Source organism: Epinephelus moara, chromosome 5 (genome assembly GCF_006386435.1).
Source record: "Epinephelus moara isolate mb chromosome 5, YSFRI_EMoa_1.0, whole genome shotgun sequence".
Classification (NCBI taxonomy): Eukaryota; Metazoa; Chordata; class Actinopteri; order Perciformes; family Serranidae; genus Epinephelus; species Epinephelus moara.
This window is the reverse complement of record NC_065510.1, coordinates 14,762,235-14,778,085: the sequence shown is the minus strand read 5'-3', so window position 1 is coordinate 14,778,085 and position 15,851 is coordinate 14,762,235. Positions and strand designations below refer to the sequence as shown.

At 39.9% G+C, this 15,851-nt stretch overlaps 1 protein-coding gene across 2 annotated transcripts in view; it reads left to right on the top strand.

Moving 5' to 3' along the window:
* neurl1aa (neuralized E3 ubiquitin protein ligase 1Aa) overlaps positions 1-15,851 on the top strand; it is a 101,696-nt gene that overhangs the window by 45,298 nt on the left and 40,547 nt on the right. Inside the window, exons 5-6 of one of the 2 annotated variants that reach the window (XR_007569991.1) lie at positions 6,831-6,980; positions 9,272-11,313. Coding sequence is in view for 1 of the 2 variants with exons in the window: in XM_050045240.1 (XP_049901197.1) it covers positions 6,831-6,980; positions 9,272-9,513 (392 nt within the window). In the remaining variant the exon portion in view is untranslated. Of the gene's footprint in view, positions 1-6,830; positions 6,981-9,271; positions 13,680-15,851 lie in introns of those variants that run through there. The other variant, XM_050045240.1, reaches the window with a different exon arrangement.

The window sequence follows — 15,851 nt, the reverse complement described above, 5'->3', positions numbered from 1 at the left end:
TTAATTGAGGTTGGCACAAATTAATTTTTAAAATTTTATCCAATATTGCAAATTGGCTAAAACAGATTTTGTTTATTATTTTTGCACTCCTGGAAAATGTTGGCAGACTTTAAGAAAGAGACAGTCCATCTTTCACACCTCAGTTGTTGAATTTTGTTGTTGATATTGCTGGTTTTATTATTTGTCGGTGCAGAGGTTTGTGAGGGGCTTGTTTTCTGCTGCTGCAGGCTATGCAGAGGATAAAATTAAGGACGAAAATTAAAATGAAAAACAAGTTGCTCCTGATTATCATCTTTAATTCAGAGACATATACTAAACTTTCAAAAAAAAAAAAATTCCTCCAATATCTCTCTATCTTTCTCGGCATACTGCTTCCATACACATGTGTACATGTGTTCAGACATGTGTATGGAAGCACACACACTTTCCTCGCTGCACTTATTAAAGAGATAAACAACTCAGGGATGTACGACCGTGTCCTCTCTCCAAAACAGCTCCTTTGTCTCTTCAGATAATATCTCCACCACAGACAAAAAGAGACTATTAACATTTTATGCAGCAGGGTAAGCCATGACCTTAAACTACTACCCTCTGAGCTGCTTTCCTCTCATCTGATCTAAATACACACACACAAAAAAAAACTGAGTGCACATTTGTCCTGATCGCGCCTCAGAACAAGAGATGCACAGCAATTAAATTAACAGCCTCTCATTCTGGAAACGGTTTGTGTTTGAGGATTACATTTCACCGGTGTTAATGTAAACTATTTCTAAGGGTCCTTTCCCTCTTCTTCTTTCTTTCTTTATATTGCGTGTTCAGTCTGTAAACAGGCCTGGAGATTTACCGTTTAACCCCTTCTCTTCTCTCTGGTTGTATTGTAAAAAGTCACCATAATTTGTGACTCACACACCCTCTGACATGGGTGATCCTTATACACACGCCAAGCCCCTAACCCTCGCCCTCCACCGCCCCTTCTTCCCCACCCACCTCCCTCGTCACATACTCTGCATACCTCCCATGCTTTAAAGGAAGAGGCTGTCTCCATAGATGTTCCCGTACAGTATGTGCTAAAGCTGGATGGATGGCTGAAGTAGTTAGCAGCAGAGATGTGGCCACAGCGAGGCACCCTGCCTCTCACAGCTGTTCACACAGGTCGGTTTAATCTAGTGGTGAACAGGCGGGATCAGGGCTGGGCACCACAGATCCTGCCTCAGCTGCCCTGGATGGGAGGTGTCCGCCTGCCAGAGGGATTAACAGGGAGAGATGGGCAGAGAGAGATAGGGAGGGAGGAGAGGGACGTGGGGAGAAAGAGGATTCAGGTCCACAGGGGAAGCACTCGTGCTACAGGGCTGCAGGGTGATCAGGCTCCAGGAATCAGATGAAAGGTGAAACATGTCGAATTCAGTAGAACCATAGGGGTGGTGCAGCGATTTACCCATCAACACTTTGATTTGGAGCCTTTCGACACATACTGCTCTATTGCTCACATAAAAACAATATCAACACCACCTGCGACATTTATCTCTGAGTATAATATTTTGGCAATGGCACTCATGGTTCTTGACTGGGAAGCAGGACTTTGTACCAAATGAACTGTCTGACCTGTCCAAGTAGTTGTCCCCCCTCCAATCCCTCACAGTGTCCCAATCACCACTGTTCTGGAAGAAAAAGAAGTGTGACGGATGTGGCATCTAACACAACAGCATTGGCCTCTAGTGTGCCATAAAACATATGTGTCTGCAGCACTTTATACACAATAACAGTAGCAATGATCTGTGATATGGCAGCTGATCTCATATTCTGATCGAGTATAAAGACCTCCCGGACCTCACTGTTTTCCCAATTTGCTGACAATTTCAGCTGCTGTTCTTCTTCCTTGAGTTAGCTGCTAACTGCTTCTAGCTGCTTTTCCAATCTTTTGTACAGACATTAATTCGGCGCTGTTGCTACCTACGCTGTAGCGTAAAAGTGAGACAACTTGATCACCCCACTCCAGGACTTTACCTTTAATGAAGAACGGCAAGGCGGAATAATGGCACAACATTCCCGCCAGTGTCAAAGGGGCTATAGGCCGTATTTAAAGATGGACGACATGACAGATCCCCAGTGCTTTGCAAGTTCAGCTGTCAACATTCACAAATGTTTTCTGCAGGAAATGCACTTTTGAGTTTAAAATTGGGCTTTGTTTTTTTAGCTGATGGTTTCCCTATGCAGCAAGGGATTTTTTAGCGTAATTATGAGTGGCCCTATCAAATAAAGTGGTTTAGATAATCTGAGTAAATTGCCAGCTTGTAGTTAAGCAGTATGATTGTTTGACTGCTTTTACTAATTACCAGTTACACCTAGTTTTTAGTGAGGTTGTCACACGATCTCAGCAATTAATTTGGCAAGAACAGTGTAAATACTGTATAACTGAAACTATGGAGGACTAGATCTGCCATAAAGAATAAATAAACAAATGACTAAATTGAAAAATTATTGAAATGATAAGAAAGAAATTTAGAAAAGTCTCAATTATCTAATAAATATGTAGATTTATTTTGAAAATGAATAACCATCCATAGAAATAAATAAAATGTATTTATTTGTTTTACAAATTTTGTTTTTCTGTATATTTATTTTTGTATTTAATTATTTCCCAATTTATTATCTCTTTACATTTATATCACATTTTAGTAATTTCTCTATTTATTTATTTCCCTATTTATTCATTTATTAGATAACGGAGACTTTTAAATCAAAATGTCTTTATTATTTATTTAGATTATTTATTTATCAGTTATTAATTCATTGAGTCATTATGTATTTATTTTTAATTACGGCAGATTTGGCCCTTTGTATAATTTTTTTTTTCCAAAATCTGTTTATTGATTTTCTCATTTTAAATGACAGACATACAAAACACTCATAACTACATCCCTAAATACAAGGAGGCCAAAGGAGTTCATGATAACTGTTGTTATCATAATATAATTTTTTAACAATATACATGTATCAGTCAAATTCATCCTAAACTTTATTTATTGTATATTTTACATTTTATTGTATAAAAAGAACAATCAAACTTAATGGATAGTGAAAAGGCAACCAGATGGCGATGGAGGATGGAGACAAAGTGAGAATGGAAAGAAGTGGAAATAATTTAAAGGCGTTCAATTATTTACCCAATATTATCATGTGTGTATTATTTACATGATATGAATCTTTATTTTTTTAAATATCATAAATACCAGTATCTTGCAACACTTCTAGATTTTGAGTTGGGACAAAAAGATTTCACGATTTTGAAATGAAAAATTAAACATAAGACACATGGTCTTAGCAAATAACTAGTATATTTTAGAAGATTAGAGACAGTAAATTGTGGGTTTGTCCATCAATAGTGTTTCCTTCCTTTATGTCCAGTGTATGTTTATTGTTTCTATACACAGACAATGGGTTGAGCATCTCACGCATACTGCCTGGATAAAGAGTGTGATCCTGACTGGGGTATCCCCTTCTAAAGATTGTATTTATGGTGCCCCAGATGACCTGTTACATCATGTTACACACTGCACATACTGTACAAATCATACACACATGCACACAGTGAGGCGCCAGGAGCACCAGGGCAACCCCTGGTATGCAAACAAAAGAGAATCTTGACTAACACCCCCTCGACATGCCACATCAAACAGCTCCTGATATAGAGTCATGAGCTGCAGCGACACGATGACATTCCAACTGTGACAAAAACACTGCTCGTGTTTATGACCTGGAAGTTATGGGACATTTTCTCTAAATTCCAATGACCCATTATTGGCTGGCCCTGGAGAGGAGTCGGCCTCTGTGTGTTGGCCCCGGGCATTAGTTGGATTGATCAGACTGCTGGTGCAGATGGCGACAGAGAGATGCAGTCTGGCAGGCTGCAGGGACATTCATAGAGTGGGGCTGCCATCATGATGTTACTGGTCAGAGTTGATGGTGACTCTGCCACACCAGATGACTCCGGTTTTACTTTTTGTGTCAGCTGTCCAGGAGAACAGACACAGCATGAAATGTTCCATGGTAGGATTCAGCACAGTGGAGGGAAGTGTTTTGAAAAAAGCGGGGCCAGAAATAGGATGGTTAAATGTCTAATGTACAGCAGCTGATTTGTGATGCAGTTGTTAGTGTGCTATTTTTTGACAGCAGGCTTCAGGGAAGGTAATTAAAGTAATCTGCATTTACGCTGAGAAGCAGCAAAGCATTTGATGGGAATTCTTTGTTGATGATTACATGCTTGCTCTGCAAGACAGCTAATTTGCATCTTAATTTGTCGGGTATTTTGGTGTCTCTGTCCTACCTGTGACGGAAAACTATTAAAGATATTTAAATGAAAGAGCATACCATAAATTTATTAGACATTAGACATTAGACATCACCTGTCAGGAACACACAGTTTACTTTTGTATTTAATTATTTTGAATAAAGCACCACATATTGCACAGCGTATCCTGTTGATACTGCACTTTCGGGTAATATGGAAATGCATTTTAAAGCTGCTTTAATAGGTTTGTTGCTGTTGTTTTTTAAGACTTTGAGGCTGAAGGGCAGGCAAAAACAACCCGGTCTCACTCATCGAAATCCAGCGCTTGCAGTGTCAGACACTGATGAAAAAAGCTGTCCTTAAACATCAGCATGATACGCAGCTGGTTACCGTTATAGTTTAACAGCACCCGCGGGTGTCAGAAGGAAATGCGGCAGGACAAGATCAAAAATAAGGCTGCAAAAGTCCGAGTGGAGTGGGCGGTAGGGATGGTGGATGAGTCCGCCAGCTTTCACGTGGGATAGTTCATGACCCGTGAGATTATAAAGCCTAAACCCAACCACGTGCGTTAGTTGCTGAAGGAAAAAAACGTCAATTCGCATTGTTGTACCAATGTAGTGCATTTATTTTGAAAGAGATTGTATGTAAATGGTAAATTTCCTGTGAAAACCAAAGTGTACTTTGAAAGAAGACAATGCATGTAACAGGCAGAACTTGACATGGCATCCCAAAACGTCAACAACCAACGCACCCAGGGTACCTTGCACACCGTATCTGGATATGAAAGGTCCATGACCAAATGTCAACATGTGACGAGGTCGGAGTGAGAATGTGTTGAATGTATCACCCTATATAAAGCTGCTTACAATAACAGGTTAGCAAAGAGTTGCCTTCGTACGCACCCAACAGACACAGAGCAACATGAGCAATTATTTAGTGTTTGTGCTCTTGGCTGCCTGACAGATTTTAAGTGCAGTATTTACTCTACTTTTAGCTCTGGTTTGGTCGCCATCAAGTGAAATACCTGGTTGTTTAGGTACTAAATGTTCCACTTCTCTTTATTAGCTAGCTGCTAACTTTACTTCCTGTCAAAATTTGTTTACAGCCAAAACACTGAGCCTGGTCTGGTTAGGTTTAGGCACAAAAAACACTTAGTTAAGGTAAGGTAAAGATGATTTGGGTTAAAATGATCACCTGAAACATGAGGTCCTGCAAGACAAGCTATTTCTTTCACAGTCATCTGAGTCATTGTTTAGATATGAATATTGATAAGTGCAGCTTCAAAGTCACATTAAACTTGTGTTATGTTGAAGGAGAACTACGTCAGTTTGTAAAATTCATGCATATTATTCCTGTGATCTAAAACGGTCCCAAAATATTTTAGTTAACATGAACAACTCTCCACCAAGAAACAAAAACTTAAGTGCTAAAACTCAAATTTGAAGCTGCAAATTATATTCAGCCAAAAATAAGCCTGAGAAGCTGGAAATTAGAACAGAAGTACAGAGAGTTCTTGCATGGAAATGATACACCGTCTCATCTGGTTGGAGTATGTTCTTTGTATGTGGGTACATTTTGTGCTTCAGGACTGAAAATACTTTATTGTGTTCTCTGTGTTTTGACGTAATCACTCTTCTATTTATTGTCTATGGAGCAGCTCCAGACCTTATACTTGATGACATCACAAGTTTGAGATTTACTTCTCTGGTTCCTGGCTTTGAGAGAGAGTAGCTCATGTGCACAATGACGTATTGAATTTAACAAGGCCATAGAAACAGCATGTTGGAATTCTTAATTTAAGTAGTGTTCCCCTTTAATGACTTTGGATGCAGCCTGTCATGTCAATCACACAGCAGCCTGCATCAGCCAGACCTGTCTTTCTAGGCATCATCGGCATTCCAACATGTGTTCCCTAAACTTGTTCCTGGTATTCCCATTTGTTTCCCCAACCGTCATGTCACAGACGGAATGTGGAACGAACGGGAGACTGCTTTGAAATATGCGTTCCCAAAAAAAGAAAGTAAGAAACAGAACTTCAGTGATGAATATGTGCACACTTATAAAAGGACTGCTCTCACAAATTGGAGTGCTCTCCGTGCGCTCTCATGACTATAAATGTAACGCCTGGATAATGGAAGAAAGTGAATCCTGCTCTAGTTCATTGTCTGAGCTATTGTGGACAAAAGAAGAAACAAAAAGATGGGAAAGGGAGTAGCCGTCTATAAGAAGACCTATTTGCTGTAATGTCTTGTACCTTTATGTTGCTTTAGCCATTAAAAGTCATTTTAAAGTTTTCTACAAGAGAGCACCTTGAATTTTTTGTTCTTAATTTGTCTTCCATACCTCCTTTAGACCTGCCTTCCTTCTCTGTGCTGTTTGCTGTTCTGACTATATATATATATATATATAATGTTAGGACTACAGTATTTAGTTTTGAGTAATGTCACCAAGACAAATTCCATTACATTTATTGCAGCTGGCTACTGAAGAAACTGGCGTTGTGATTAACATCTATTCCCCTGCCTTTATCTACTCCGACTAGGTTCCACTCATCTCGGGGATCCGCGGGCCACGTCGAACCCCAGCTCGCCCTCCTCCTCTCCGCACACCCCGAGCGCCCTGGGCAGTGGCAGCTCTGATCCAGTGCTTAACGGAGGCCTGTGCTCCGCTGCTTACTGCAGCTCAGCAGGGGGTAGGTACACCCAGATAGGGAGCTACTACTACAGAAGCTGAGAATCAATCACCCCACAGGGGACTTAGTGGAAACCATTATGGGACAGTGAGCAGATGTTATCCTGCAGTAGTTAGGAACGATGGCCAGCGCTTCATGGTCCCACCGCTGCCTCAGCTGCAGCTGGATGTAGGAAAATGTGTGGCACGTGTTATGTCACATAGGACTGTTATGTAAATGAAACTGATGCAGTGTCGTCTTTTTAGGTAGTGCAAGACCTAAACCTGATAGAAAACTTCCTACACGTGGTCAGCTTGCGAATCAGATTGAATTGCCATTTGGTTTCACTTCATTCACTCAGCTGGATGTTTTTGTTGCATAGAGGGAGGTATTTTTTATCTTTAATGTACTTCTTAATAGGAGATATTCACCCATTGAATTATCTCCGATGCAGGTGCATTGGAAAGCATCACCTAAGTATTCAGAAAAGAATATCACTGTCACTGCTCTTGCTCACCATCACAATTTATTGGTTATACAGAAGCTTCAGTCCCTCAGGACCTTTGTCAAGAGTATTTAACACTATTTTTTACAACATTGATCTTTGATGGACGGTGCTACGCCCATTTTGTGTGCATAGGTGTGGGACAGTTCGTCCCCTGTGTGACAGTGATGTGTGTAACATCTGTCACATAATATTCCACACTGAAAGAAGAAAAAACACAAAACATGGACACTACATAACGAGGTCTTTTTACAAGATTATTTGCAAAGAATTATGAATAAACACATCAGCCTTTCAGCTTGCAGCAAAATCGTAAAATACTCTTGACAAAGGTCCAGAGGGACCAAAACATTAGTATGACCAATAAAATGTGAGCAAGAGCAGTGTGCCTCTTAAATGTACCAAAAAAGTACTGGAAATTATTTTGGCAGGCTGGATTGGCTTGGCTTGTTGGTTAGGCTGCTGGCTAGGAACTGTTAACTGGGACTGATACAGCATTGTGATATTTTGTGTGCCAATATTCTATCTGTAATCGAACACCAAGTATATATAATATATAGAAATGATTAATATTGCAAATGCAAATAAAACTTTTGACAGCCTATGTAAATGATAAAATCAATTGCTTTTTCAGTCCACTAGATACATTATGCTGCAATAAAAACAACTGAGAAGTGAAAAATCTGCATCTTTAAAACTTTATCTCATTAGCTAAATCAGATGTTGACTTTACAGTTCTTTACAGTTGAAGAACTGCAAGAGCATTGTATCCAGGGGTGCAAATATAGACCGTGCAGGCATGGCAGTTTCACTGGGGCTCATGAAGTGAGGGGGCTCTTAGAGAGAGAAAGCTGGGCCTTGTGAGCAATTCAGATTGCCACCTTAGATATATTAAATTATTAAAGAGAAATACTGCAATTTCTGAGGCTATACATGCCTTTAAAAAAGGAAAACCCACCACCATCATGTTTCTTTTGTTTTTTTGTTTCGTAAAATAGTCAGTAGCAATCTATAACAAAAATTTTTATAAAATATATGCTCATTCTACATAAACTGTAAATGAGCCATAACAAATATTCAATTAAATAAATATTTTCTTCTTTTTCTTTTGACATATACGTATATGTGATGATGATTTCTGGTAATATGCATGTTGGTGCTATCCACCTTCAAGTCTCTGATTCATGTGACGAGATGGTCTCATATGGAAACTAGTTTAACTAGTTTAGGTGCATAAATACTAACTATGTAGCATGCACCAGGGCCTGTCATTATGGCATGAACTGGGGCCCATTGTAACTTCCTTATGCCACTGATTGTATCATGACTAAAGTATTGTGGGACCTCTGGTTAGTCTGGTTAGTGATAACTCCTATAAAAACAAGGACAATGTTAATTTCATAAGTAGACTTGCAACAACAGCTGCATTAATCTTATCTACACTTGACACACATCTGATTTTTGACCATTTTTCTGTTGCTGATTTGTAATGCATATAGCAAGGGAGCTTTCTAACTATGTAGGAAAATGTTAATCCATCCCATGAGGCACCAATTGGTTGATTGTTTTTATAACCACAGGAATTATACGTTTTTCTCTACGCGGACAGATTTAGTCATTTAAACAAACAAAAAAAAAACATCTTACTTTGGCCGACATAACCACAAGTTTTCTCTTTGTCACCACCATTTTCTTACATTTGCAACTCTCTACGTAAAATAAAAGTGTATAACATGTTTTAATTCATATTCCTACTTTAGTTTTCCCATTTTTCCTTAATTAACATTTTATTTCAATTTCACCACAGGAACAACTCCAAATTCACCTGTCAGCCTCCCCAAGTCACCTACGTTTCCAGCAGGCCGTGGGCCTTGGTCCGACGAGTGCTCCATCTGCTACGAGAACACGGTGGACACGGTCATCTACGCCTGTGGACACATGTGTCTGTGCTACACCTGCGGCCTCAAGCTGAAGAAGATGTCCAACGCTTGCTGTCCCATCTGCAGAAGGCAGATCAAAGACATTATCAAAACCTACCGGAGCACGTAAGGGGACGATGGCTGATGAACGTACGGCCTCCCTAAGAGCAGCAAAATCCCAGAGTCAGGGGAAGAAATGTCTAAGTTCAGGGAATACGAACTCTGGTACTTTAATTTGGTATTTTCATACGGTTATTGTTGGTTGGTTCACTCGCCTGACCTTTATTCAAAGTCGGTACCGCCTTGCTGGGAAGGTCTCTTGTCTCAGCCTCCACATGTGATCGGAGGTTCCACTGAGAACTTTACTCTTGCCAGAGGTGTTTGCTCTCTCCTGGAAGACTTTGAAGGAAAAACTGAAACAATTCCAAAATTCTTCTTTTGTTGAGCCATGTAAGATTTAGGGACTGTCACCCATTTGCACCGAAGCAAATGAGTCACTTTGGGGCTGAATGTCTCGATAATAGTTCTCTTAGAGGATGACTGAAGCTCTGAAATACGCTGTCAACCTGATGCGTATTTCTGACTTACACTCTGACAGGTAATCATCTCAGTATGTCACAACTTGTGTCTGTGTGTTACTGAGCATTGGAAGAGAAGTCAGTCTGGCATCGTAATGAAGTGATGGATTTCTGTAATTGTCGTGGTGATTATCAGTGTGTGATGTGCTTAGAGATGCAAGGCGGTGCTGGGTATACTAAGTAGGATTGTAACACCTCTTGTACTCGTATAATCTAATGTACCTTTATGGTAGTTCTATTGCAAATGTCGGTGGTAGCTATATTGTTGTGCTAGCTAGCTGCTTGCTCTGCAATGTGGTATGTTGCACTGAAATCAGCATTGTCCTCTTAGAAACGCCCCGTTATAGACAGAGAGGATAAAGACACTTATCGGTTCAAATCATACAAACCTGCGTCCAGCAGACTCAGCAGCTCCGAATCTATGAAAGGAAACAGGAAGTGAAAGAAACATTTGAATTCTCCTCAGGGCCAGCAGTCTTTTTTTAAGAAGATGTGAAGTATTTTCCCAAACTTTACCTATAACCATGCCTAATACACTGTGAGCGCTCATGACGAATTGACAGGACCTCTAAAATAGATCCCATCAGTGGTGTAGTGGTAGCTGATGAGATGGTATACTGCTAGGTAGAGGGGTAGGTTACCAAGAAGGAAGTGGGTATACTCTCCTGATTATTCCAATGACTTTTTGACTGATGGGTGGGAAAAAGAGGTGAGTATACCCCTTATACCTGCATATACCCTCCACTACACCACTAACTCCCATACCAACACATAAAGTCAAAGGATTGTCGCCACCACAGATACAACACAGCCTCCTGCCTTAAACCAGAAAAGGTTCATTTATAACACACGGATGTATCATATTGTGTTTCCTGCCATTTTCCAAAACCCTCAACACGCTACCAAATAATGCTGTTGCGTGGCACAAACTGTCACAAAATGTTTACTCAGAGGAGAAAAAGCACACAAATTTAAAATTATTTTTGTAACGCAAATCAATGACATTTCCATTTATTTAACTGAAATGTTTAATAACCTTTGTGACAGGCCTTTCACCAGCAGCAAAGATCCTTTACAGAAATCAGTTCAGGGTAGGGATGCACCGATTGTTAAATTCTGAGCCGATAACTGGACCGATATTTAAAATAAAAATTTGGCCAATAGCTGATGCCGATGTTTTTTAGTTAATTCATTCATTCATTCGTAAACTGCATTTCCTGTTGGGCCCTCCCCAAGCTGATATTGGGCGAGAGGCAGGGTACACCCTGGACAGGTCACCAGACTATCACAGGGCTGACACATAGAGACAGACAACCATTCACACTCACATTCACACCTACGGACAATTTAGAGTCACCAGTTAACCTGCATGTCTTTGGACTGTGGGAGGAAGCTGGAGTACCCTGAGACAACCCACGCTGACATGGGGAGAACATGCAAACTCCCTCACCCTGGTTTTGAACCCCCCGCTTTGGGTTTGGATCAGGAAACCTCTTGCTGTGAGGTGACAATGCTAAACACTGCAGCACCATGCCACGTGATCCTTCGAGCCTGGATGAACCAGCAACCTAAGGATCTTTAGGTTGCCTTTTTATCGACATATATATTATATATATTTATAATGCCCCCAATAAAGCAATATAAACTGTTTTTATTCCAATTTTTTGACAAAAACTACATTTTTCACAATTAAATTTGAACACACCATAAGAACGTTAGAAATTACCTTCAGCTCCAGCTCTAGCTACCAGATGCTAACAGCTAACATTCTCCCATTGATTTTAACATTGGTTTGTTGTTCAATATAGGATTATCAGGGAATAAAAATGGTGCGTAACCTGACGTGTCATAGTGAGTTTACAGCGCTCTTTCGTCCCAGTGGAGTCCCTGGGAAGATCTATGTTTGTCCCAAACATGTTTTCTGTCGCCCCTGGGAAGACAGAACAGCATTCGCCTCAAGTCCTGGTTTTTAGCCTGCGCAAAATTGATGTGACACAACAGAAAAACACCGGCCACTGCCATTGGCGAATGTCATCTAATTTGCCGATCGGCTGATGGCAGTCAACAAGGCGAATATCGGCCGTTAAGGATCGGTGCATCCCTAGTTCAGGGGCAGGGAAATTTAAAAAGAAAAAAAAAAAAGCTCATATTTTGAATATTTGTATGACTCTTATCCCCTAATTTCAGAATAAAATGTCTTGATACATCCCCCACAAATTACACCTCTAAATACAGCAACTCAGCAGTAAGCCATAGCTTATAACACGACACCACTTGAAGCTGAGAGGTTGTTTTTTTTAATGACATGTTCTTCATTTTGTAGATAATCAACGAACGGGGCTCAAACCTATGCTGCTATGGTATTTGCCAGCTGTCCTTTCTGGGCAAATGCTGACAGTGATGTTTCACACATCCCTCCTCCCACATTACAGTTTGATTACGCTACTGCTTGAAGTGTTAATTCACATTTGAATGTTAACTTATGTATTTAGAGAGATTTTTATCGGTGTGCTTGAATTGAAAAAACAAAGAAAAAAAAGTTTTGTCTGTTTTTTGTTGCTTTTTTTTAAGTTTATTTTGATTGATAATTACAATTTTGAGATTTGTTTTCCTGTTTATCCAAAACCATGAGAACTAAATTCTTTCTTTTTTTCTAGTAGTGAGAACGTAGAGAGTTTCTTGTACCTTTTGGCAATAAGAGATATTGCAGTACACAATCAAAACCTCTTTGCTTTGGGGTGCAAGATATAAACTCTTGGTTTTATTACAATCCTTGAATTTCAGGAGCTCTTTTTTGTAATTTATCTTCTTGTGTGTGAGCCCACGTTAGGAAGCCCTGTGTTTATATCTCCTATCATTATATAGTCTAAAAGCCATCACCGTATGGCAATGATAAATGTCACTTTATAAAGCTACTGATTGTAATCTTGTAAATGTTTAGGCCAGTGTTGCTCTCTGAGACTCAACCATGGCATGTATTATTTTGACACTCCGACCAAATTGAATCTGTTTTTCCTTTCTTTTTTATACATTGTATAAATGTAAGTCCCTTGGTGCAAGACCTTGTATTCAGTTTGGGCTTTTAACATTTACATTCATCATTTTTTTTTAACCTCATTAATTAATAAACACAAACCACAATCCATGCAAAGCTAATTTTTTATCAGTAAATTGTTCTATACATGCATTTTAATGGAAGGTAATTTTATTTTCTGCATCCAGAAACTCCACAGGCTCCTTGAATGTCACTGATCCTGTAATGTACTATTTATTTGTCCATCACTGACGTGTGGACTAATTCCTCCAAACTTGCTTTTCCTGTGTGTTTGCTTTCTTCTACATTGCCACTATATATCTCCTCTGTGTCCGGCCAATCGCACAGCAGCACATTTAGAGGTTCTTTCTGTAGATCTTAGTACTTTTCGTCATGCATGAGTAATCTGTTTATTCTGCGTGAACAACGGGACCAACCAAGTAGACGAGCATCAGAGTGGAATGCTGTTAGTGTTCGTGTAGACTGGAACCTGCAGTGGCTAGAAGTACTATATATATATATATATATACACAGCCATTGTTGTGACAAAGCAGCTGAAGTACTTTGCAAACCTGTATTTTCTTTCTTTTTCATTTGAAACAACAAGTGTTTGTTTGTGAACTCTGTTCAGTGTGAGTCGGATGATTGTGGTTAATAAACTTTCCAGATGTGTTTGAGCAAAAATAGTTGGTTTCGTCACTGAATTAACATTTACACAGATACATTTATTTTAAAGTGACAGCCATATCTGTAGGTTGTGTACCTTAAAGCTGCAATGATTTATCTTAATCTATCTTAATGTATCTCTACACTTGGCATCATACTTACATTTGGCCATGTTGTCAAACTAGTTTGCTGTCTCTGTCAATTACTTAATCATTAGTCTTTCTATAGCAGGAAATGGCACTTAAACATAAAGGTATGTACCTGAAATTAACTGTACTTCAAAATAAAGTGTGTTTTTTACATACTTGATACGTTTGCAAGACAGTTGTGGTCCAATCAGAATGGACCTGCGATGCACTTTTGGGCCGTGACCCACAAGTTGAGGAACCACTGCTTTAAACAAGCTCCGATTTGATGACTTAATCAGATGGATATGGTAAATATTGAACATTTGACATAGTGTGTCGGATGTTCATTGTTAAAAGCCGCAGGCACTGAAAAGATGGCCGAATCCAAGTCACTTCCAAAGAACTTCCCGTCACTTTAAAAACTAAATTCATTGGGGTGTCGGTGGCTTAGTGGTAGAGCAGGCGCCCCATGTACAAGGCTGTTGCCGCAGTGGCCCGGGTTCGACCCCAGCCTGTGGCCCTTTGCTGCATGTCACTCCCTTTCTCTCTCCCCCTTTCACACTTGTCTGTCCTATCAAATAAAAAGTTTAAAAAAATGCCCCAAAAAATAAATTAAAAACAAAAAACAAATCTAAATTCATTTATTTAAAGGACTCAAACATGATCTAAACATTGTTCTGAATTAACTTCTTAAAGAAGCAAAACTAAAACTTCATTAATGTTATAAAAACAGTCAAACAGGGGTCAAAAGACCTAACCATTACTTCAGCTGCTCAACAAATTACTGAAACCACATTCATATTACATGCGTCTAAGTGGGGCCATGCACATTTATTCATTCAAACTGCTATGACACACAATGTTAGCATTGACATATTATTACCAGGTCTATATAAAAGATATTCTCACAACCATGTTACCAAACACTTGAGCAACATTAGCATGCAGTTATAGTAGTGTGTAACCAAAAGTAAGTCTAATATTGACTCTCCTTTTAGCTCTGTTTTAGCCTCCACCAACCCCTGAGAAAATATCTGGCTCATTAGCTAGTAAATGCTTTGCTATCATTATGTTAGCTGGTTGCTAATCTAATCTGGGAAGGCAGCGCACAGTTTATCAGAGCTTGTTTGCTGAAAACTAGGCTAGATTAGGGTGACCATATTCCAAAAAAGAGGACACTTGGCCCGGCCACGAGATAGCCTAGTTAAATGATATTCAGAGTTTACTCAAAGATGCCTTATAATTTTAATATATTTAAAGTTTATATGTATGGATAGAATATTCAGTTATATTACAAAATAATATCTCTCAAAGACAGAAATTCAGATAGGCCCCTATAGACTAGATAGGTGACACACATACACACTAGAGTGTGGCTACCCGATCCGAGCCCGATGGGTCCCGACGGGTCCCGACGGGTCGGACCGGGTTCGGTCAAAAATTTATAAATTGTATTCGGGCTCGGGTCGGATTCGGTCAGCTTTCAGTGAAAATGTAGTGTAAAAATAAATAAAATCCTATTGTCTGTCCTGTTTATTGCTTGGGCACTGTTATTTACGTGACAACACCTGAACATAACACACACAGACACACATTGGCTGTTTGTTTCTACCTCTCCCCTCTCTGGAAGTCTTGGACCTCCAGCCGCCCGCCTCCGCCTTGATTAAACGCTGAAAATAAAATAAAAGAGGGAGACAGGTTTTTCCTATTTTGCCTTATTTTGTTATATTTCTCCCTCTCCCCTCGCTGGAAGCCTCCGACCTCCCTCCGCCCGCCTGTCTCAAACACGGAGGTCTCCCTCCCCGCAGAGCACCCACGGCCCGGCCTGGCCTGTTAAATAGCTTGTAACCATAACAACTGTGTGACACAAACTCAGTGCTTTAGTCATTAAATAAAGTCGGGCTCGGTTAGGTTTCGGACATAACAAAACAGAATGACTGTTGGGTTCGGACAGAAATATGCGGCCCATGCCGCAGTCTAACACACACACACAAGGAAAACCGGACATTATTATCAATTTATAAACACCCCCCGGACGCCCCGGACAGGACGTGAAAAGTGG